This window comes from Anastrepha ludens, chromosome 5 (assembly GCF_028408465.1).
Source record: "Anastrepha ludens isolate Willacy chromosome 5, idAnaLude1.1, whole genome shotgun sequence".
NCBI lineage: Eukaryota > Metazoa > Arthropoda > Insecta > Diptera > Tephritidae > Anastrepha > Anastrepha ludens.
Window position 1 is genome coordinate 66,015,747 of NC_071501.1, and position 25,696 is coordinate 66,041,442.

The 25,696-nt window shown below is 37.2% G+C and overlaps 1 protein-coding gene across 8 annotated transcripts in view; it reads left to right on the plus strand.

Moving 5' to 3' along the window:
- The window catches only part of LOC128865107 (protein quick-to-court), a 53,535-nt gene that overhangs the window by 20,013 nt on the left and 7,826 nt on the right, over nt 1-25,696 (plus strand). For all 8 annotated transcript variants that reach the window (XM_054105084.1, XM_054105079.1, XM_054105078.1 and 5 more), the window contains 3 exons: nt 15,556-15,905; nt 15,973-16,915; nt 20,919-21,017. In XM_054105084.1, the coding sequence (XP_053961059.1) occupies nt 15,556-15,905; nt 15,973-16,915; nt 20,919-21,017 (1,392 nt within the window). The remainder of the gene's footprint in view (nt 1-15,555; nt 15,906-15,972; nt 16,916-20,918; nt 21,018-25,696) is intronic.

Sequence of the window (25,696 nt, forward strand, 5' to 3'; positions counted from 1 at the left end):
ACTTGAAAACGTGCCAAATTCTTGGAGCTTAACGACCTCTCTGAGTTGCCCTTATGAAAGCGTCATATTTGCTATTTTGCCGTACGAAGTAAATATGCTCATATGTACGCTGATATAAGATTGCAGTACGTGCAATTAATATATATACCAGCAGTATTAGGATAGGCGGCCGCCGTAGCCGAATGGGTTGGTGCGTGATTACCATTCGGAATTCACAGAGAGAACGTAAGTTCGAATCTCGATGAAACACCAAAATCAAGAAAAAATTTTTTCTAATAGCGGTCGCCCCTCGGCAGGCAATGACAAACCTCCGAGTGTATTTCTGCCATGAAAAGGCTCCTCATAAAAATATCTGTCGTTCGAAGTCGGCTTGAAATTGTAGGTCCCTCCATTTGTGGAACAACATCAAGACGCACACCACAAATAGGAGGAGGAGCTCGGCCAAACTTTAAAAACTTATTTCCAAAAATCGAAAACAATTTATATCTTTCCAAAGGGTAGGCCGACTGGGCTGAAATATAGTTTAGGTATCGCTGAATTCCATTGGAGAGAAAATTTTATAAATTTAAAAAAATGTTATAACCAAAAAATTATGGAAATATGTAAGTAAGATTGTAAACTGATAAAATAATTAAAACTATTGAAATTTACTTTCATAAAGAATATTTTTTTTAATTTTTAATTTTTCTTCTAATGTAATTTAAAAATGTCTTAACTATATAACAATTCTAGCCAAAATGTTCGACCTATACGAAAGAAATAAATTGCTTTGAATTTTTCAAAAATTAGTTCTCACATCCAACGGATAAATATTTAAGAGCTGCATCGTGACAAATCTCCCATGCTTCTTCCCTTATAACCTTTCAATGATTTTATCAAATCCATCGTTTTAAACAGTAACAGAGGCATATACATTTTTCTTTTTTCAAATAGCGTAGGTCTTAAGAAAACTATCTTTCCATGATTACTTGGCGCTATTAATCACCCTATTGGAAGATTTATTATTTTGCAAATGGCGTCATACGTCAATCATATTTGGCACTTGCGAAAGTAAAACGTTGGAAGACACTTACCCTGACCATATAGAGTATACTTATACATACGTATATGTCAGGTGTACAAATAGATATGCTAAAGTTTATTCTTTCCCCTACTCTCCTCTAAACCTTGCCCATTTAAATAGCAAAATTGTTCGTTATTGGCAAAAAAATTATTAAACAAATATTTGAATTGCATTTAATAAACAGGTTCTGCGCTATTCAATTTACTGAACTCGTTCATAAATGGCTTTTTGAGCTAAAATCCGTAATGAATTTTTAACGCAAAACTTTGAGAGGCATCCTAAATCCTAAAAATATCATTTTTTTGATTTTTTTGCCAATATTATCTATGACGTCTGTAATTATGGTATAGTAAGCAAATAAAAAAAAATTGTGATGATAAACAACATCGATTGTAATGCACTCTCTGTGTGAATTCCAAAGTATGTTAGGTAAAACGAAATACATATGTAACTAACTATAGTATTTGGTGAGTGAGTTAAGTTGTTTCTACAGTAAATATCATATGTTCGGTTAAATATTTAGTAGCTGCTAAACAAAGCAAAAGTAAGTTATGAGCTATATAGGTATAGCATAACTATTTATTTCCTTTTTTTTAATTTAAACCATAACATAATACCAGTAAAGCATTTCGTCATACATTTTTTTGCAAGTCACTGTAGAAACTGTTGTCCAAGCAGCAGTTGTCCTTACATCACTTTATATTGCATACTTTTAGCCACCACCACATACATTAGGCTGGAGAGAACTTCTAACCAAAACAAACAAAGGTGGTGTGTATTAGCACAAAACTTCTGCTGAGGTGTAATACTATAATAATACTTCCATGGGCTTCCCCTTCCGGGGACGTGGACCCCAAAATATTACACGTTACCTAGCAGCTCAATTATCAGAATGCCTAGTTTAGCAAACTTATCTCTCGCTCTTTGTCTCTCTCTCTCTCTCTCTCGATTTTCGTTCTCTTTGGCACTTTTCAATATAAGGGATGTATTTTTGTTAATGTTTTGAAAAATCTGAATATTGTAGCCATAAAAATACTTGAGCAATTTTAAGAAAGAGAGGGAGTAGGAAAATAATTGTATCAGAGAACTTGACAAATTGAGTGTAAATGTACGTTCCATCAATTCCTGTCATTTCTCACAAATGTTTGCTTGGCCTTTCTTTGGTGGTTTGGAGGTAGCAGCGTTTAAGTCTCAGGTGCAGGCTTAGTTGATGTTCTGTTTTGGCGATGTGCAAGTGTTACGCTGTAAAAAACAAAAAATAGTACATATATAAGTGTTGCTGTAAATTGTGAAAATAATCTGAATTTTTTTTAATTTTACTTTTACACACTTCATTTCTTTTTTGTTTTTGCTCTTTTGGTGCTCACTCTTATGCGCTAGCATTGTGTCAATGTTGTTACGGAAAGTTGAAAGAAAGGATTCAATATAATCGATGGTAAATTGTTAAAAGTTTTGAATTTATTGGGTTTTCCTTGCTTGTTTGTTTGTTAGTGCAAGTGAAAAATTAGTGAAAATAATTTCAAAATTTAGCTTGTAGTTGCTTTCTAATTAAAAGCAGTACTTCATTTTACTTCGCAAGTATACTTCATTTTTCCAAATTTCTTATTGTTAATATAAAAAAAATCTGTATGCATTAAAGCTCAAAATATCATCCATCATTTCCATTTATGTATAAGTATGTACATACAAACATATTACGTACGCCTTACCATTTATCCATTCCTATTGTTACCATAGTAATTGTCCTTTATATGGATTTATCTGTCCTGTTTAAAATATTATATATTTTTTTAACCTAAAATGAAAATTTTTTACTGCACTTCATTTCTAAATGTCAATCATTAGCCATACTGTTTTCTGGTTCAGTGAGTTATTAGTAACCTCCAACAACCTCTCCGAGCCAATTTGCAGCAAAATTTATAGTATCGTTCTCTTAATGGACTTTTATTAAAATACTGGCACGATGCCAAATAGCATAAAAAAATCTAGCAAGAACAAAACTTAGTTCACACAATAGACTGGTTGGTACGATATTTCTAATAATCACCTATGAAAACGTACATACATACAAATATACTTATTTATTTAATTGAATCTTGTGCTTTTTTTGCTTTTCATATCATTTAAGTATTATGCTCATTTTAATTACAAGTTTTTCCTTCAATGACCATTCATATTTTCATTCTGTTTTCATGTATATGTACCTATGCCCATACATACATGCCTATATGTCATTAGTTTTTCTATCGATTTTCTGTGGTGCACTTAATGATTTGCCCACATATTGCCCACTAATGCTCTACGTGCGCAAACACACTTGATGCCCCATGTCTTACCGGCTTTTAGCACACCTATTCAGGTTATCTTTTAATAAAGACTTGCTTCGCGGTCTGAAGTGCTGTAGTAATTGCATTATTTAATATCTGCACTCAAAGGACTAGGCACCAGTTTTTAGCCAGTGTGGGCTTGTTCAATGAAAGCAAGAACAACAACGACAAAATTGCCATGCATACATATGTATGTACATATGTACGTGTCTTAAAAACGCACCCTGCAGGACTACGTTAATCAGAGCAAGAAATTTCGACTTTACTAGAGCGTTTTGCCACCTAATACAAAGCTATAAAGTAATCATATGCATAGGTATGCACGTACGTATATAGTACTTGATTTTTGCTTAGAAAGAAGAAACATTCCTTTGTAGTTACCTCAGTCCGTCTCCTCATAATTCAACCGGTCATTACTTTATTTGAAGCCTTTGCGACAGTTTCTGACTCTATCTCACGATAGGATTAAACCAAATAAATCTGAAGCCTTTTTGGTTGTCACAGAATGTCGGTCGTTCTGTCACCCTAACCAGTAACTGACCGCGCCAAAGCGAATGACTCCAATATTACCAAACTTAGTGCGCTATTTTTGTTTTTATTTACTTATCGCTTTCTTCACACCAAATTCGTGTTTGTGTCCAATATATCTAAAACAATGCTGCATAAGAAAAATATACGGCATTTTTTATTTTTAATTTATTAAAAATTAAAATGGTACGCAATATGTCGCAATTAAAGACCGCTCGTTAGCATATCTTCATTATCAGCTTGCAAAAATCAGTAATCATATTATTCCAACGCTCAACTTTTACGTGACAGCATTTTGAAAAAAAAAATGGACTAATGATAACATGGCTTATTCGCGGTAGCTAAATTCCACAGCTGTTGAACTGGCATACACAAACAAAAATTATATACGAGTACATATGTATATGCGCTTACACTTCTGTTAGGTGTTAGGCCGAACTCCTGCTCCTATTTGTGGCATGCGTCTCCACAAATGGGGGGACCTACAGTTTTAAGCCGACTCCGAACGGCACATATTTATATGAGATCTTTTTTCATGGTAGAAATACACTCAGAGATTTACCATTGCCTGCCAAGGGGCGACCGCTAATAGAAAAAAAACGTTTTCTTTATTTTGATGTTTTCACGAAGATTCGAACCAACGTACTCCGAATTCCGAACGGTAATTATAAATCAGTTAATTTCGAAAAGATGGGGATCAGCCCAGCTACTGCTTGGCTTACGGACATTTCATTGATGAACGTTTATATAGCGAGCCGCTTGATCCATAGCGATCCGCCTGCTGTAACCCTGGCCACATTTTGTCAGGATTCTGTTACGTGGATTGTTTTTAGCTTCGATGCTTCCCTTACCGACTTGGGGGGACCTGATGGTAGCTATGCTACCGCCGGCATCGCTCTCGGGATCATTTCACTTACTGAGCCCCCTCATCACGACAAGACGGCAACTCTCGAGGAGGGGTATATGCGAATAATGCTAGATAAATTGTATGCAGGAGAAATGCTGATTAATTCAAAATGGAGTTTTTCAGTAGAAGCAATAAATTTCTCTATTTAAATCAAGCTAATATTTGTGCAATCCTTAAACGTAATTTAAGTTTTACCCTTTTATTATGGTGAAGTTTACTAAGGAATAACGTGTGGAAATTATTGAAAATTACACAGCAAATCGATAGCCTCAACTTTAAAAGTAATTTTTATTGAAAAATCATCTTAGGGATGAAGCAATTCTTTGACATAACAGCTTTCTCAACAATCAAAATAACAGCAATCCCACATCGGGTATATAACTGGATCATATTTTCTTGTCGATGCGTCTCCACGTTATTTCCCCTTGAGATGTTTTCTCGCCAGCGTCTTTTGCCTCCTTTAACCTGAGCTCATCTTCGGTTCGCTACAAGATATACTACATATAATTGAGTCCAATATGCCTAGTCTTACCGCAGTGTTGCGAGGTTCTGGGTCGTGTCTCTCTATTGTTGCCATCAGACTGTCATAGTTACCTCGATCGGCTTCTGGAAATGCCTGGAACTAAAGCTTTAATATCGATAATGGTACAGTGCCATCGAAAGATGGAGTTCTTACTTTGGGACTATTGGTGAAACTATTCGGACGATTTAATTGTATTTTACAGAGGCGAGTCTTCACTACATTTTCGTCACCCTCAATCGTTTCCAGTTGCTCGCATTAGTTAATTAATCTATTGAGGGTAATTTCGGTATTCATGTAATTTCGAGATACAGTCCGGTAAAATCCGGCCACCTCGCTTATGCAACTAAATGTCGTTGGAATTTTTTCGGGACTAAGTTAGTTAGTAGTTTATGCCAAGAATTTAACAACATCAGGCATAATATTGAATGCAAAATTGCTACAAAGAATTGGTAGCTGAAAGAGCTCGCGGTGGTCGCATAAGTCACAACGCATTTCCATACTTATTTCCAACAGGGGTACTAAACCTGGAATAGATTTCTGTCCGATATATGAATTATTCTATTAATCTAATATACAATTTTTGAACCCTTTTTAAAATCTTCTTTACATGCATTGCACGGCATCAGTTGTACCCGTTACTATCTTCTGGAACCAAACCAGACGATAACTGCTGATTATTATTCCCATCAGCTATCAAACCTGAGCGAGGCTCTTAAAAAAATCGATCGTTTTTAGTGAATATACGCAAAGTTTTGTTTCACCACGACCACGCAAGACCTCATACCGCAAGGCAAACATTAGGCAAGCTGAACGAGCTCGGATGTGAGCTAATGCCGCATCCACCATACTCTCCGGATCTTTATTTTATTTTTTTATTTATAACAAATTATACAATAATAAATTACAGTATAAATTAAGAAAAGCGACACTAGCTACGAGGCTTTCAGTCGAATCGTCTCCGGATATTGCACCTTGTGATTATCACCTTTTCCGTGGACTTCAATCACATATGAGTAACAAGAACTACTCCTCAAAAGAAGCTATAAATTGGATATCGAAACGTGTTTTGGCTCCAAGGACAAACAATTTTTTGAGCAGAGAGTTAAAAATTTGCCTAAACGTTGGGAAGACATTGTAAATAATGAAGGAAAATATATTACTGATTAATAAATACTTTAAACATCTTTTTTATTAATTTTAAAACCACCTTTCAAAAACGCACGAACTTATGGACTGACCTGATATATACATTTATGCCTCATTTTTACTTATGTCGTATATTCAACACGGCTAAATTCAACATATACATATGCATAAACACTTTTTGAGAACGAATTAAGAACTCTACTCGTATTGAATGCACACATTTCTTCTACATTGGTAGAAATCTTAACTAGTGTTGAAATGTGTGTAAAAACGAATTGTGAGTTGAGTTATGTAGTAAAACAACTGTTCAAAGTAGAAATAACACTTAATCAAATAGCAAAAGAAAATTTCATATAAAATGGGGCAAAATAAAATAATTAGAGCCACCAATCACCATCTTCATTCAGTTTTTAGCTCCAAGTAAAAAATAACCGTAAATGCTTATAAAGTCGGCCCGTGAATAAAAATAAAGCATAAACATAGTATAAGACGCTGATACTTACATTAATGCAGTAGGTTCTCAGAATTAGGCCAACATAATTACAATATATAAATTATTTCAAGTTGTTTGGTATCAAAGCCAACATTAAATGGTGTGAGGCTAAAAGTAGGAGATAGCGCCTGGGTGTAACTCTCGACAAGAAACTAAATTGTAACATAAATGTAGAGGACACAGTTAGGAAATTGGCGCTCTTAGAACCACACCATCTGACGCTTTGAATACTCTTTTCTTCCTACCTCCCAGCATCTCTTAACGAGGTGGCGGAATATTTTCGCATCCATTTGATATATGTAGGTGCCAGGGCGTAGTGGCATACCAGGGAATTGTATGACAAACAAATTAGCAATAGAGGGCACTACCAATCGCCTCCTTCTTGATATTGAGATTGTAGGTATACTCCTTTCCACCTACAAAGCGCGTGGTACTAGTAGCATTTTCAATTTAGCCAAAATGGGACGTCAGGTGCTCAAAGGCGCAACTTAATCGGTCAAGGAAAAACGTCTCTGTGCTAATTGCTTTGATCACAAGCCACTGCCTCCTAAGTCGACATGCTCAAAGATTGAATATACCTCATTTCGGCTAATGCAGAAGCTGCAAGGAGAAAATGTCTGTCAGACGTCTTCTCTGTTACTCTCCCGCGTGACATGGCACTAGGCTTAGATACTTTGGCTAATCGTTCTTGAATGATACTGATGACCTTAGGGATATACTAAAGTGTTAAATATTCCTTTACCATAATTGAAACAAGGGCAATTACTGGAGTATAAGTGCATTAACAAAATATTAAAGCACACGGCGTTCTATTTTTTTAAACTGGATAAAAAAGTAAATTGAGAATAGGAGAATGGAAGACAAATCAACTTATTTGATCAAAATAGTCGGTACATTCGTAAGAAATTCTTTTTGATATTATATATGGTGGCAGCCATGCTAGCCTAACCAACGTTCGTTTTTTCCTGCGAGGTATATTCGACATACTCGCATGAAAAGGCCTAATTTTATACACTCACTGTGCCACTCATTCGCGTTTTTTACGCTGCTACATCTCCAAGTGGGTTTTTTATACGCTTTTATATTTTGCAACAAAATTCGCATGAAATACTTCCAACGAATGCTTTTGTATTCATCAACCTGAAAGTACCAATATAAGCACATTTATGTATATAGTATTTTCTTATATCAAATAATATTTGCGCAGGTTCTCACGTTGTTCACATAAATAGATATGAAGCTGTAACTGTGGTGAAGCATATTAACCTACATCTTTATTTAAAAATAAATAATTTCTTACCTACATACTTATAAATGTTGTATATTCTATGCATGTATGCATGTATGTATATATGAGCATATGAATGTAACCAGTGTAAGCAACCTTAGTTATGGTCGCCAATATTTGTTACTACTTATTGGGTACAATTTACATACTGAGAACATACATACGAGGGTTGCTGTTTATATTAGTTTGGAGGAGGTCTTATGGTCGATCTTTATTTCTGTGATTTTATCGGCATTTTTATCATTATCGATAAAACCTAAATTGCACGTAATTAGCTGTTACAGTATCGTCACCATAAACACCTTTCACAATTTAAGCGGTCTGGCTTGCATTTTAACCTTTATACAAAAAAAAAAACTGCAAAATGTACCAAATTTTCTCTTTGTTGACTTCCATTTCAACACCCTGTAACTCACTCCATCAAGATTGTATTCGTTTTAACCAATTTGCAAAGCTTAAATTGTGTGAGTTCCAACCTGAACACAACTTTTTTACCACAAGGTAATCATGAAAAATCTTAGTAACGCCCATCATATTAATGCCCAAGGATGTCGCTCAATCATTTCGTGCATAGCATCGATATTTTCTCGGGAACAACAACTGATTTTAGACAAGTTTTCGGGAATTTGTCGTGAACGAACAGCAGTAACCGTGAGAAAATTCATTGTAAAAGTTGTTTACGGAGCTAAAGGATGGTGCTTGCTCGTCGTATAATGATTTTAGTTCATGGCTGCATTCTTGTCTTGTTAATGCACGTCGAAAAATAATCGCACGTTACCATAAACGTAAATATGTCAAACATTCCAATAGAAACGTCAAATGCCACCTGACAACATTAGAGAAGCTCAAGGCCAATAATATAAATAGCAACCCACGTATGTAGAAACTCTACTTTCTAGGCCAGAAAAAAAAAAACACCACTCCAACAGAAGTATATTCATAGGTATGTATTCACTATGTACATATGCATGGATGTAAGTGCACAAGAAACACTACTTGACGCAGCAAATACACAATTAACTTTATTAATGCCGACAGACGACACACATTTACATTAAACATGAAGACTTAGCCAATGCCAGGTAGCAACAATAGTGATGGAGAATCATTATTGTAATGAATAATAAATTAATAAAAAATTAAGTTAAGTTGGTCGGTCTTAATTTCGTATGATTGGTTTCGTATACTTATTCAGTAATGGCCTTGTGTTAAGCAATAGCTTGTATATAACATGAAAGTGAAGTGGATAACATATATATTATAATATATATATGTATAGTATATATAATTGGCGCTTACACCCTTTTTGGGTGTTTGGCCGAGCTCCTCCTCCTATTTGTGGTGTGCGTCTTGACCAATTTGTTGATGCCGTACCGCCAAAAATCTCATGGTCCGATGTCAAAGAAGTTATTGAGCCAGTGTTTAACGACCTCTTGGTTATCGAAGGTAACGTCCTTAAGGGGCGTCAAGATTTGACAGGGAGCGGAAAAGATGGTAATCGGTCGGTGCAAGGTCTGGAAAATACGGCGGATGCTGAAGGACCTCTTGTTCAAGCTCTTGGTGTGTACCTTTGACGACTTGCGCAACATGGGACCTAACGTTCTCGTGAAGGAGTATGGTTTGACTATGGCGATCAGGTCTTTTCAATCGAATAGCCTCATTCACGCAGTGTAGCTGGGAAATGTACCAGTGTTAACCTTGGCATTCTTTTCGAGCATTCCCCAGTGCACCATGCCCTCCCAGTCCCTCCAAATACACATCATGATCTTATTTGGATGAAGATCTGGCTGAACTCTCGGCTTTGGCATATCTCCTGGAGCCACCCACTCCTTTCTTTGCTTCATATTGATGTATAGGCACCATTTCCTATCTACCGTGACGATTTGGTGTTGCTCGATAGCGGGTGAGATGCTGAGAAGCAATTTGAAGGCCATTGAATGAAGGTGATTGAGAATCGTTTTAAGATCGTAGTTAATTTTTTCTGCAAATCCCGACTGGTTTGGCGACCTTTCTCCTTTAAAAGTGATTTGAGACGTTCTTCATCGAATTCAGAAGGCATTCCACTGCGGGACGTGTCATCGACGTCGACTTGAACTTTGCAAACCATTTTCGTACTGTAGACTCGGATATGACACCTTTTCCATACAAATCGCAAATGTCGCGGGCTGCTTCGGCAGCTTTTTGACCTCGAGGAAGAATTAAGAAGAGGAGGTGTTGAAAATGTTGAATTTTTCTAAGCTTCAAAACTAATAAAAAATTAAATAACTCAAAAATACATTTAATATACTTTTGTAGAGCAGAAAGAGTTCTATCGAACGAATACTTACCCTTTGCCAAACAGCAAACAAATTATTGTAAAATTAAAGAAAATATACAATAAAAACGCTATGAACTTATTCCCAACCCAATAATAATTGAATGGAGGCTGTAGGCCATACAGCATGCGCCAAACGAAATATAACATATTTAAGAAGGGCAAGTAACAACTGCATTTTCTTTGATTATTGACAATCGTATAATGGAGCACATAAGAAAATGCGCAGTAGAAGAGGTCTCTCGGGTATTGGGAACTCAATGGAATCGTGCTCCTGCAAAAATAAAAGCATTTATTGCTCTTCTATCATATCAGCAGAAAGTTTGAACATTTTATATCTATGGAACAGTAAATGTTTTTTTCAAAAACAATGACCAGTAGTGATTTTTGTGAAATTATGTAATTTGTCAGGTTTGATAAAAAAGCCAGCGTTTACAAACAGATAAATTTGCTTAAATTGTGGCCGCTACAATTAGCAAGAACTATCATTAAATAATATATTGAATATTCCAATAGCAGAGTTAAAAAAAAACGACTTTTGTGAATTTTTTAATTATGCTCATTCTGGTATTTTCTTTTCTGATCAACAAAGAAGCTCGCTGATAAAAAGCGGTGAATAAAGTAATTCTTAAATTTACTGCATTCCAATAACCGCAATCGAAACGAAGTAGCCATCCTTTGTACTCATTGTCATTTGCGATAAAACCGTTGCAGATTTAAGTTACGCTTTAAAAATTGTGTAGAATATTTTCAAATAGTTTATGTACATACATATGTACGTAAATTGAACACATTTTTTGTTTGTTTTTGGTTGAAAATTTGTTAACTGTACATTTACAAAGAAGTCAGACCACAAACCCTGACTTTATTATTACCAAATAGTCCAACCCTTCCCTGTTTTTTTTTCCGTTTCATTGAAATTCAAATAAAGGGCAATAAATTAAATCATAATTTAAGCGATGCGCATACTGGTGCGAATCTGACGCATTTACAGTTGACAATTGACAGCGAATCGAGAGCGTCAAAAAAGCAGAAAATAGTGTGAAAGCATTAAATTTAAAAAATTTAATGCGTGGTATAGAAAAACTAATACAAAACGTTCGTAAAAATCTCATTTTATAGGACAAAATAACAAAATTAAAAATTGTGGATGTCTGTGCACATTTGAGGTTTTGAAATGCACGTCAACGGTTCTCAACGTCAGATTCACACCAAAGTGTGTTTCGCTTTAGCGACAGATTCTTCTAAGGTACTAGATAATGTAGCCCACCGACGGATACCCACGGTGTACAGAATACTGAAGGGAGAGCCTTTCGAAAACCGCAACTTTATTTTTCGCTATTTTGACAATCGAAAACGCCACCTCTTCAAATGAAAAAAACAAACAAACGTTACAAAGACAAGTTACTTGTTTTTAAATTTTCAGTCAATGGTTGGGCAATGTTGTAACTTTAAGATTTGCGATTTTTAAATAAAACAAAATAGGAAAAATGAAGTGCTGCGTGAAAGTATCATCATAATCAAAAAAATACTATTAATCAAATTCTAAAATACTAATAATATATCCCATAAAAGGGCAATATAAACTAACAGAACAGAACGTCAATGGAAGATTTAAAAGCAGACCTCGGATATGAAAAACCAATATTTACTTTTTTTAGATTTTATTATACCACAAAAGTGCTCTGGTTAAAGGTGCACGATAAAATGAATTTTGAACACGTAGAGCTTTCCCAGGTATACTACAACTAATCAGACCAAGAAGTTCAGAACAGTCAATGGAACCACTGATCACGTCCTTAAAGAACATAAGAGACTGAAAACCAAATAGTCAATCTTTGAGGTTGTATTGATGATGCATTGAACAGGTTGTGAATTGTGTTCGCTCCAATAACGACAATTTCGCTTATTGACATACTCGCTTAACAAAAAATTATTTTTGGCAAAAGTCCGGATGCGTACTTACAGTTGAGCCGGAACTTCGACATTCTGTAACAATTTCCACTCGTTCGGCAAGCAAACTTTACTAATTATTATGACATCTGGATGTCATTGAGAACTTTGACAACTGCTGAAGCAAAACAATAATACAAATAGAATAAAATAAGCCAACAATAAAAATCTGACCACAATTTATAGCATTGATGATATATTTTTGTAAATTTTTTAATAATTTAAAAGATAAACAATCATAAATACTTATTTCACTTATATAACTAGTAAAGCACTAACTGCCGAGGTTTTCGACTAAGGGAGATATTCAAATGGCTGAGATAATAAGGTTTTTCATCTTGCCAAAAAATATTAAATTTTTGTACTAAGCCTACTATTGAATGCCAAGCATGATTACATAGCCAATAGGCTTTACTTTGTGTAAAAATCATCAAATAAGGTCAGAGACTTCCAATGTTCGAGGAATTGACTAATTTTGTTCATTTTGAGCTAGAACGCTCAGGGTTGCGAAATTTGTGCTGCTTCATTTTGTGCATTGTCTCACCGGCACAGGAACGTTCAATAGTGAATATATATGTTGGCACGAATTGTCTACTTATCTATGATTACCGCTACCTTAGGGATAAGGTAGGAAGGTAGGCGTAATGGTTGAAGTATCACTCTGGCACTCCCCAAGCAGCACTACAGCGCCGTTTTGATACCATTATGAGACCTCTAATAGGCAGATATCTACAGTCAGCCAGTGCTGTTGATGTAATGGAGAAGATTGATGGGATTTAGGTTGGCGCACTGCCCCAAGCTGTGAAAGAAAGGATCATCCAGTAACCTTAATCGTCTAGCTGCCAATCCCGGACATTTTCAGAGAAAGTGGGTTGCAGTAACCTTCTTTGAAAGGTCCCTACAGCTTCTTTAATGGGGGTTAAATGATAATCCTAGCTTTTGCGCGTGTGCGCCGATCCAATGACCGGTAAACACAGCTACGAGTTTGGAAATTGAATGAGGAGTGCCTAGCACTTTCTGAGTGCTCCGTTTATTGTATTGGGGAAATGGAGCTCCATCTCTTTTACGCTTTCCTGAGAAATAAGTTGTGCAGTTCCCCTCTAATAAGAGCCAGGGTGATGCCGATAGCCGGATAGGAAGTCTCTGAGACCAATTCAGTCCCCTTTCTCGCAAGCGCAACAGCAATTTCATTTGCCTCTATGTTCTTATGTCCTCGAACCCAGATTAGAGAAATTTTACCTGCACACCCAAGAGATTTAATCTTCTCCTTACAGCAGTTGACTAGTTTAGATCTGCACCATGCAACCTAGTTTAAGCCTTCTAAGTTGGGCATTTAAATTTTGTTTACCTGGAAAATAAAGTTAAGATGGTACTGAAAAATTGGTCCATAAAGTTTCAACCACTCGACGACCACCGTACCACTCAGTAGATAGTTGATAGAATTTTTAATAATTCTAAAAGAATGACTCGTTCGTGAAAGTCACCATCATAAAAACGTAACCCGTGAACGGCATTGCTTGATTACGAAATAAATTTAAGAGCACATTTAAGAGCATGTTATGTCTCTATTGAAGCCTCTTTATCATCCCCTTATAAATACGAGTTGTAATTACAATTATGCAATTTTTTATTGACTTGCAAAATAACAAAATACCACAAAAATGTATTGCCTAAATATAGCCAAACGCCAAATGAAAGATTGTAAAGTTTAAGAGTTAAGAAAATAAAAAAATGAACTTAAGCGAACTTCAGCAGTAGTCTCACACCTTTCTACAGTGGCATAATTCAAACCGTTCGTTAGTCTTGAGTACGTAAATATCTATAATTGCTTGAATGTCGCGGTGTCTAAATTATAGTGGTAAAGGCATGAACGCATAGTTGGAAGACGAAGAAGATAAATAGTAAATTAGGCAAGACTTAGAGCAACAGAGAAGAGCTAAAAAGGAGTGAAAAAAGTAAAGATTTATGAGGAAATTGTGAGGTTTTATGGTGGAACGGTGATGTGCTGTGGTAAAACGGTGGACTAATAGCTTACACTTGAGCCTTCAACTACTCAAGTGCAAACATCTTATTGGACACAAGCGCGAAAACGGGGACGGGAAATTTGCTAATCTATTGGTTTGCTATTTAGATCGCATTTCCTTCCTTTGCTTCACTACCCCTTCGTCCAACCATCTACTGGTTCACCTTATCGGCACATCCATCAGCCAGTTCGAGCAGAAAATTGGCCACAACTATTTATGCTATAGCTATTAAAATGAGCCCGCCGCATTTGATTTTCTTGTATTTCGTCTTGTACATACTAAGTTACTCTTAATATTTTTAAATTTTTTGTTGAGCGATAATCATTTAGTGCTCATGTTCCAGCGATAGTAACAGAAGTCGTAAAGTGTTGTAGTAAATAGCGAATGATGCGATTCATGTGGTTATTTCTCAATTTGTGTTTGCCACAGCATCATCAAAGTGAAAAAAGAAATGAAAATAAATACAAATTATGCTCGAGTGGTTTGCGCGGTTCGCGGTGGCTGCGCGGCACGCAAACATTGAATACCTAATTTTATTGTTTCATTTATTTTTTCACTTGTAAGCTAAATTAAGCATTGTAAGCGTTTTTCGCAGCTTGCAGCAGTAATTCACCGGCTAGCTAAATAGTTCGTCATAAACTTTGTGAATAGTCCATGGTTGTACATAGTAGCCAGCCATTCGTCGTCTGTGAGTTTATGCGGTTACCTTCACATTTTGTAAAAAAAAAAACACACAAAAAAATTGCAAGCCAATCGACCGCTTAGTAGTAATTAACCACAAAAATATCAACAACAACTAACACACTACATATAAAAATCAACACAATTCAGCTGGTAATGCATAAATAGAAAGTATTGAAAACATTACTTTGTTAGTGTGTGTATATGTATAATTTTTGTTGTCCGCTGGGCGTCGAACGCGCTCATTGTCCGAAAACTAATTTTTCATTTTAATAACATTTCAACCTTTCTCTACGCCACACATACAGTCTTTGAATCTGAACGGTAGCGGCGGAGAACGATCGACAACTACAACGAAATCAACAGCAACAGTAGCAGCTGCAGCAGCAGTCGCAGGTACTCCAACAGGAAACGGAAGCGACGCCAATAGGATAGCACCAGTTACACCGAAAACTCCTAATAACGTTGCGGTCACTACGCGCTACGTAAAATCATCGCCTACGACTGCACAGGAAACGAAATTAACACCAAAGACACCGCCTGTCACACCAGATTCGCCGTGTACGTACCTGGATGATGATTTAGATTCGATGTATTCATTTGCGACCACCACTTCTGGCCGTTCGACTATGTCCTGTGAGCATCCGTATGTTGCACGGTAAGTGACCAATTCTCTACTCCTATTTCTCCTATTTATGCAGTTATTTCGCATTTCTCTCCCGCAGCAATGGTACTACATTCAGCGGCCGCAAGATGAAATATGTGGTTCATTGCTCCAACTATGCTGGTCAAGTGGGACCCGATTATTTAACGCCCACTCAGCGTGCTGCACGTCATATACGTCGTCTCAAGGAGCTGCTATGCCTTGCACGACAAGATCTTGAGCAAAAAGATTCGGAGATATTGCGTCTTACACGCGAAGTTGTTGAGTTGCGCTTGTTCAAAGCATCGCTCAGCTCACCCGAGGAGCGGTCTGCATCTAGCGATGCGGTCACTGTACGCGAAGCCGAACTGAAAACGTCGCAAGATGTCTCGCCAATTGTTGATATGGTCGATGATGCGACCAAATCGAGTCCACGTCATATACCTAATCAACATCATCTTCATACACATAGCCAGCATTTACATCACACTACACAGTTGACGTCGGAAATGCAAAGTTCCTTTGCCGATTCGGGTCATTTTGAAGATCTCTCGGTTCACTCGAAGGACTCTTATGCAGCCCACACGCAGGATATCGCATGTGGCAGTGATGAAGCAATAGATCCGGCAGAGGCAGGTGGTCATGAAGCTTGTGCGACTGGTGGCGATGAGGAGGACTATACTGCCACCATCAAGAACTACGAGCTGCAACGTCAAGAGCTTATACGCATGTATGAACAGAAGATTGAAGAGTTGATTCGTACACAGGATGGGGCTAGTAGCGAGATGAAACGTTCACATAACGACAAAGTGGAGGCGTTACTGCAAAAGCTTGCTGAGTGCAATACACGGTATGCGGACATTGTGCCCGACTATGAGCACGCCAAAGAACGGATTAGAGAGTTGGAAAAGCAATTGGAAGACTTACAGCGTAAGCTGGCCGAACACGAGGAAAAGCAGAACAAAATGTATCTGCATATGTACCAGAAGGGGCAGGAAGCGGAACGCATCGCTCGCGCAGATCAGGTGAGTTGATGGAGAATGCGGAACCTATTTTCCTTTATACGTCATACCGAACAATATTGGAAAATATACTGAGATAAATGGGATGGAATGTATACTGGGATAAAGTACAGCTTCATAGATTGAAATTAAAAAAAAAAGTTAGAAAAGTAGAGTGAAAATGTCGTAACAGTTTTCCACATTTTTTACTATGAAGTGAAGTACTTATACCGCACGGGTTAGAACTACGAACTTGTATTTTTCGACAGCCTTATTTATGTATAAAATTGAAGCTAAGTTTCTTGTGATATCCTCTGGTATATTTTTTACACATTCATAACTCAGGCACAATAAGAGTGGCAGACAGCAGGCGTACAAAGGTTTGAAATCGGCCTAGGAGCCTCAGTCCTTAAATACTTCGTTTTCAATTTTAAAGAAAAGTGCTTAAAATTTTTCCTTCCCAGATTATGTGTTTCTATCTGGTTATTCCCATAAGGATTGGGGAATAAAGGTTTTCAAGCTTCATTTTAAGCAGATAAACTTACATTCCATAAGGGAGTGCTGAGCTGACCAGACAATATTGCTATTTTTGCTGGTACCAAAAAAGATTACTAAATCTGCCTCGTGCCGGCGTTGCACAGTCGATAGTCGTAAGAAAAAAAAGCCAAAATACTGTTTTTGCGTGCTATTGCGACTTAACCTAAATTGTGATGCTACACAATAGAAAATTTTTCTGTGCTGGAATTCAAACGTAATAGTGTGATTGCGTTATATTTGGCTGGAAAATCACATCCACCTCAAAGTGAATAAAATCTTTGTGTATCGCACTATAAAACGTTACAGTGATACTGGTAGCATTGCAAAGCGCTATGGAGGTGGTCCAAAAAAACCGCAACAACGTCAGAAATGGTTCGGAAAGTGAAGGCTCGACTTGAACGAAATCCAAGTCGAAGTGGAAGAAAAATGGCCAAAGAACTGAAAATATCGCAAGGCAGCATTCGACGCATATTGAAAAATGAGCTCAAGGTCAAGGCTTACAAGTTCCAAAAAGCACACGATCTTTCACCCCAGCAAAAAAAATTTCGGTGCGAAAGAGCAAAGGAGTTGTTGCGCTTGCACGAACGTGTCGAATTTCCTAACATTGTGTTTTCTGATGAAAAAAATTTCCTAATTGAGCAGTTCATAAACACTCAAAACGATCGTGTTTACTTGACCGAACGCTCATGCGAGAATTTGAGTGATCGCTGATGGACGCTCTTCAATCGTTTTTATCGAGCCTAGTGTCAAAGTGAATGCGACTTATTATCGGGAAAATGTTTTAGAAGCTGCTTTAGAGCCATGGACACGCAAATATTTCGGTCGTAGACCATGGACGTTCCAAAAGGACTCGGCACCGTCTCGTAAAGCTCGTGTGAACCCACAATGGTTAAAAAATCATGTTCCACACTTCATTTCGTCCACACAATGGCTTTCGAATTCGCCAGACGCAAACCCGATGGACTATTCCATCAGGTCCATATTGGAGTGCAAGGTGAGATATATAAAAAATATGCCAGTATGGATGCGCTGAAAAAAGCGATTATACGAGAATGGGCCAAAATACCTCAAGATCACATTCGTGCAGCATGCAACTCATTTTTTGACCGTTTGAAGGCTATAGTCAAGGCAAAAGGTGGTCATATCGAGCTAAAGTGAATATATGTTAAAATTGTAATCATTTTTGAACAATTTTGTCTTTGAAATCAATAAAAACTAATTTCACATAAAAAAGTTATAGTGTGTTGAATAGGTAACACTTCATATCGTTCACCCTGTATATTAGCCTGAAAGTTGCGAATTAGATCCTACTTTCTGGACATGCTGAAACATTTTCTGGAAAGCAATCGCCAATCAGCTGGCCTCTGAACTAATATTTGTCTCGAAAAACATTATACAATAAAAATGAGGTATGGCTCAGAACTACAGAGTATTTCATTTATAAGGCGTTTTTCAATAGGTGCGCTTCAACTTTTTTCCAATAGGGAGGGCGAACGACGCAATATTTTTTATTTTTCGCTTGTCATTTGTAAACTTCATTAGTATACATTTCATCATGGAACGCTGCACACTTGAGCAACGGTTGCAAATCGTGCAAATTTTTTATGAAAATAATCGATCTGTTGCTGCTACTTTAAGAGCATTTTTTCCAAAAAATCATCTTCAGTGATGAAGCTCACTTTTGGCTCAATGGCTTTGTCAACAAGCAAAATATGCGTTACTGGGCAGAAAGCAATCCACACGTGATTCACGAGGCACCGTTGCATCCCGAAAAAATCACTGTTTGGTGCGGTTTATATGCCGGCGGCGTAATTGGCCCATATTTTTTCGTTGACGAGAACGATCGCCACGTTACTGTGAGTGGAAATCGATACCGCGACATGATAAACGATTATTTTTGGCCGCAATTGAATGGTATGGACTTAGACGACATGTGGTTTCAACAGGACGGGGCCACAAGCCACACAGCACACGCTACAATTGATTTGTTGAAGAGTAAGTTCGATGAGCGCATTATTTCCAGAAATGGACCGATCGAATGGCCGCCGCGCTCGTGTAATTTGACGCCTCTAGACCATTTTCTTTGGGGTTATGTGAAGTCATTGGACTACAGTAACAAGCCGGCGACGATTTGTGAGCTCAGAGCCAATATTGAACGCGAAATTGCTGGAATTTCGGCCGATTTATGCAAAAGAGTGGTCGAAAATTGGGTTCAACGATTGGACTTCGTAAAACGTGCACGCGGTGGTCATGCAAAAGAAATCGAACTTCATACTTAAATGTATATGTTCAAACTCGATAATAAAAAAAAATTAGTTAAAAAAGTCAACCCGTTTGTGTTTTATTCAAAAAAAAAGTTGAAGCGCTCTTACTGAAAAACGCTTTAGAAAAAATCATAAATCGAAAGAAAATAATGATTGGAAGAATGGAAATGATTGCAAGTTTATTTTCCTGATCTCTTCAGATTTCTTTATACCCAAATGTAGTTGCTTAGTAGTTTCTTGAGCCATACAAAAGTACTTTCAGCAACGATTGCTATTTTTGTTTATGATAACATAGTGCAACAGCCATTTTAGGGTCTCAACAAAACAAACTAAAAACATAGATCTATATGCGTTTCTTGAAATATTATTTATAAGTCGAGTTCAAACACCATTACTATATTCAGTGGCCTATAATAAAATTAAGTGAGCAACCTTTTTTGAAATAATATTCCAACCCCCTAACTCCTACCGGGTGGGCCTTTCTGACCCTCTTTTTGAAGAACATATGTGCTAGTTAATTAATGAAGTGCAATTAGAGGGTTAAATAGGGTTGGACGCGTATTTATTGATGACGTAAATAAACCTGATGAACCCCTAGTTTATTTAAAAATTAGTGATTGCCTCCGGGAGGACATTTTTAAAAGCCCCCACAATGTCGAGAAAGGTGTCCACTGCAAACTCGTTCTGAAATTGGGTTTCTTCTATACTTACATATATCTTTAACTGTTGTATGCAGAGCTGATTCTACTGATCATCAGCATTTACAGTAAGCATGTTGAGTATGCGACAAGCGCCCCGAGGAATTTCACTTCTTATGTGCAGATCAATCTCTCTCAAGGGTTTTTAGCATGAAAGATGAAAGATTGATTAGCAATGAAATCCTTAGGGGAGGCATGTGAGCTCCTGCCTGCTTTGGGTATAAAGACAACCTCAAGGCCCTCCTCAATCTTGGTATATAGGCCTTGGCTAAACAGCTCGCATAGATAGGGGTGTTAACCAATGCCAGCTTGGACCCTCTTCAAAATTGCTTTTTATTGACTTAAAACTTAATGGGCTATAAAACTCCATACCATCTTTCTAGAAATTCTGATTAAAAAATTTGAAAAAAAAATGAAAATTTGTTGAACAAAAAAGGAAACTCCGCCGCTCACATTTCACTTCTTATTACTGATTAACCACCTTAATTGAATGATTAAATAATTGGTGTTTCTTTTCTTATCCAACAGGCTCTCGAATTGGCACATCGAGCACCCGATAACAAAGTCTCTATTAATGAGTTGCTGCATCAGTTGCAAAATACCCAAGATGAATTGGAAAATATACGCGTAAGATTTTTCAAAATATTCCTCATACTATTTTCGATACTATTTTGCATATTACACTTTATTGCATTGTGATTCTTAAGTGTTGTTGTGTGTTGCATTTTTTCACAATTTGCATACTTAAGTACTTACATACATACATAAAACATTTATTTGTATCACAAACGGCATTAAAGCACTTCACTTTGCATTCGTACAACGAATTAGTTCGTTTTTATGTTAATTTGTTAATGTGAGTTGTGGAGCATTAACCGAGTTTCAGCTCCAGGGTGGCCAATTAAGAAGAAGTAACAAAGTTGCATACAAACATTTTCATTAAAATCATTAAAAAACATTTTCTTATTTGTAGGGCCACCCATTTATTTATTAACTTATTATCGAAAAAATGTTATGTCTTATTATGTTTGATTAGTGTACGCCACCACCAACGATAGCATCATTTACATAAATTAACATAAACATTTGTTTGCTTCAATTTGGTCTTAAGCAAATTGTATAGTCCAATCAAATGCATAACGAATGCAAATAAAATAATTAGTTAGTAGTTGTTAGTGTTAATTTTTTTATGCGAACTCATTTGTTTATTATGTATTTAAAAACAGAGCGGATGACTCTCATGGTTACGTAGCTTAGAAAACCACTAAAAAAACTTTATTAGATAAACCAGGAAACGACTATTAATTTATATAATTAATTTAATAATAAGTGCGAATTTTATTTATTTTACTTACAATTGTGCAATTTTTTCACATACATACTTACTTAATTAGATTTTCTCTTAGAAGTATGCATATATAGTTATTTAAGTTTAAACCGTTTGTGCTTTTTTATGTTCTATATACACAAAGCCCTAGTTTCATTAAAAAATGTTGCCAAAATTAGCAAGGTGTTAAAAAATTGTTTCATTTAATACGCTTTTTAAGAAAAAGTCAAATTTGTATATAAAATGAATTCGTTTTCAGTTATTAAGCCACTTGGAGAGAAAGCTGATAAAATTGTCTCTCAGCTGATACAATTGTCTATCAGAAAAGAATTGAAAATGTTAAGCATAATGTTTGAAAAATTATTACAATTAGAGGCATTCGCAATGTTCCGAAAACAAACTTTATTTTTCGTCTTGCAATAAAATTTCACCAGTACTTGGAAAGCATACCTAAGTATATCGGAAGTGGGACTAGTAATATACCATTTTTTTTTTTTATATACAGCTTGTGAACTCGTCAGACAATAAAACTGATATGTAATCAGAGTTACAGACTCCAAGGTTTTGGCATATTTTCCAAGTAGATGTTGTCACATGGCTTTCCATTTTAGAAATGAACTATGATATCAGTAGTTATTGTAGATATTACAGCCGAAGTCTCTGGTTGAGTAGTTGCAAGATTGTGAGCCGAATACGTCCCATTTCTATGAAAATATTGTAGCGAATGTACGCAACTAATTGCTTGTAGGCATACGAGCATATGTATGTATGTGTATGGTATATAAGTAAATATATATATAATTGGCGCGTACACCCTTTTAGGGTGTTTGACCGAGCTCCTCCTCGTATTTGTGGTGTGCGTCTTGATGTTGTTTCACAAATGAGCCGCCGTAGCCGAATGGGTTGGTGCGCGACTATATACTACATATATATATACCATTCAATAGCTCAGTTAGGCGTTAACCATAGATTTGGCTCATCAAAAAAACCGTTTTGGTATCGGTTTAAATAAAAAAATAATAATTGTACCGAATACACTAAATTACTGCAACTTCTAGATCTTAACTGGGAGTATCTAAGAACTCTGACTGGCTACCCGACAAGGCAGAGCAGATTAACATAGCATCTCGGTAAGATGGTACTCACTGAAGAAACGTTACAGTACGTTTATGAGTTAGCAAATTATTATTATTATTAGAAGGCCATTGCGCACTGCGACCAGAGTTGATCTATTGTGCAAGACCTATTTTTGTAACCCTAGAGTTTAAGGCTTTTTATAAATTTTAGCACTATTGTGGGTTTGTTGTTCCAAAGATTACATGGAGATACTACGATACCACCAAGGTGGTGAAGTCTTTGTCTGCCCAGCGCAGGACATTCACAAAGCACATGTTCTGAGCTTTCTATATCCATTTCGCAAAAGCGGCAGACATTGGTCTCTGATAGACCAATGTTATTTAAATGATACCTCAGGCTGCAGTGACCTGTGAGGTATCCTGTTAAAAGACGCAGATCTACTCTGTTTAGTGAGAGTAGCTTGTCTGATATTCCTTTGTTGGGACTAAGAAATTGTTTGGCTTGACGCTGACCGGCACAATTTAGCCAGTGTGCAGCAAATTTCCTTTCTTCCCATTTCCTGAGGAATTCATTAATGTGGCTTTTCGTGAGTCCACAGAAAGGCTCAGGACCAGTAAGTTGCATATTTGCTCCTTGTTTTGCGAGGTCGTCAGCCATTTCATTCCCCTCATGCCCTTCATGTCCCGGAATCCAGACTACATTTACTGTGTTGAGGTTTCCTAACATGTTGAGAAGGTTTAGGCAATCATTTACCAATTTAGAGGTGATAGTTGTTGATAGAAGGGCTTTTAGAGCCGCTTGACTATCTGAGAGTATGTAGATGTGAGTACCTCTCATTTTCCTGCGAAGGCATTCTCTCACACATATTTCAATGGCATGTATTTCTGCCTGGAAAATTGTTGGGTAGAGTCCCATCGGAATCGATTTTTTAAATTTAGGCCCATTGATTCCTGCCCCTGTTCTACCATCTTCCAGCTTGGACCCATCAGTGAACCATAATTGAGATCCAGGCTTGAAATTGATAGAATTAGTTCTCCAAGTTGTTCGTTCATTAATAATAATTCGGAAGTTTCTGTAGAGAATGGGTTTGGGAGATATTGTATCCACCCTGTGTAGTATAGGAGTGTGTAGAAAGTCTTCTAAGATCTTTAGATGTCCTCTCATATCTCCACTTTTAAGATCGGCGTTGCCTTTTAGTCTTAAGGCACTCAATCTTGCTTCTTTTTCAATTAAGATGGGAAGCGGTGGTATACCTAGGAGCACGCCCAAAGCTTCAGTTGGGCATGTTTTCATTGCTCCTGTTATACCGATGCAGATGAGGCGGTACAATTTGTTAAGATCGCTTGCCGCCTTTCGTTGCTTAACTTTGGGCCACCATGCTATGGAAGCATAAGTGACTATAGGCTTAACAACAGTAGTGAATGTCCAGTAGGTCATTCTGGGGCTGAGCCCCCATGTTTTACCAAAAAGCCTTGTGCAGGCATAGAATGCCCTTGTGGCTTTTACAGTAACTTTCTCAAGATGCGAGTTCCAGGTAAGCGCTTTGTCAAGGTTGATACCAAGGTAGTTCGCCTCTGTGGAGAGTTGTAGAGTCGATCCATTCAGGACAGGACATTTGATGTTGATATTCCTTTTCCTGGTGAACGGCACTAGCGCAGTTTTAGATGGGTTGATAGAGAGCCCTTTGTCAGTGCACCATTTGTTTATTATGTTAAGGGCTTGTTGCATGCGGTTAGAGATGGTCTCTTCATGCCAGCCCATTATATATACTACCAGGTCATCAGCATAGCCCTGGGTGTGGAATCCTAGGTTGTTCAGTTTGTGGAGAAGTTCATCTATTACTAGTGTCCACAGAAGAGGAGAGAGTACTCCCCCTTGCGGGCAACCTCTTGTGGCCTTGATAGACTTTATTCTTCCTCCTAATTCTGTACTGATCGTTCTGGATTTCAGCATCGATATAGTCCATCGTCTGATGGGTTTAGGTACGTCCTTTTGAGATAGGGCATTGTTGATTGCCTCATAGGACGTATTATCGAAAGCTCCTGTTATGTCAATAAAAGCGCAAAGTGCGATTTGTTTTGACTCAATAGCTTTTTCAATAATGGTTACCAGACTGTGTATTGCAGTCTCAGTAGATTTACCTTGTTGGTAGGCAAATTGAAGTTGGTGCAGTGGGAAATTAACCAAGTTATTCTCCCGTATGTGCTGATCCAATATTTTTTCCATTGTTTTTAGGAAAAATGAGCTAAGGCTAATCGGTCTGTATGACTTAGGCAATTGTTCGGGTTTTTTCCCTACCTTTGGAATGAATACGACCTTTACCTCAGCCCATTTCGTAGGAATATAACCTAGCAATAGGCTTGCTTTATATAGTCTGGACAAAGTAGGGACAATGTATTGGCTTCCCTTTTGCAGAAGGCAAGGGAATATCCCATCAGGTCCAGGAGATTTGTATGGGCTAAATGTAGATATAGCCCATTGTACCCGATTTTCATGGAATAGCTTATTTGCCAGCTTTAGGTCCTCCCTGCCAGCATAAGTGGTAGGTTCTACCAACATTGTGGACTCATGTAAAGCATGGCATCCCGGGAAATGGGTGTCCAGTAGAAGTTGGCTAGTTTCTTCTGGGTTTTTAGTGTAGCTACCATCTGGCTTTTTCAGGGTACATATGCCGTTTGAGTGATCCTTTGATAAGGCTTTCTGGAGGCGGATAGCATTAGGAAGATTTGAAATCTTATCACAGTGATCCCTCCAGGAAGCTCTCTTAGATTTCCTCAATTCTTTGTTGAAGTTGGTTAGAGCTCTTGAGTAGGAGACCCAGTCCCCTGTTTGTTTAGCTCTATTCCATAATACTCTGGTTTCATGGCGTAGTCTTGAAAGCGTACTATTCCACCAGGGGACA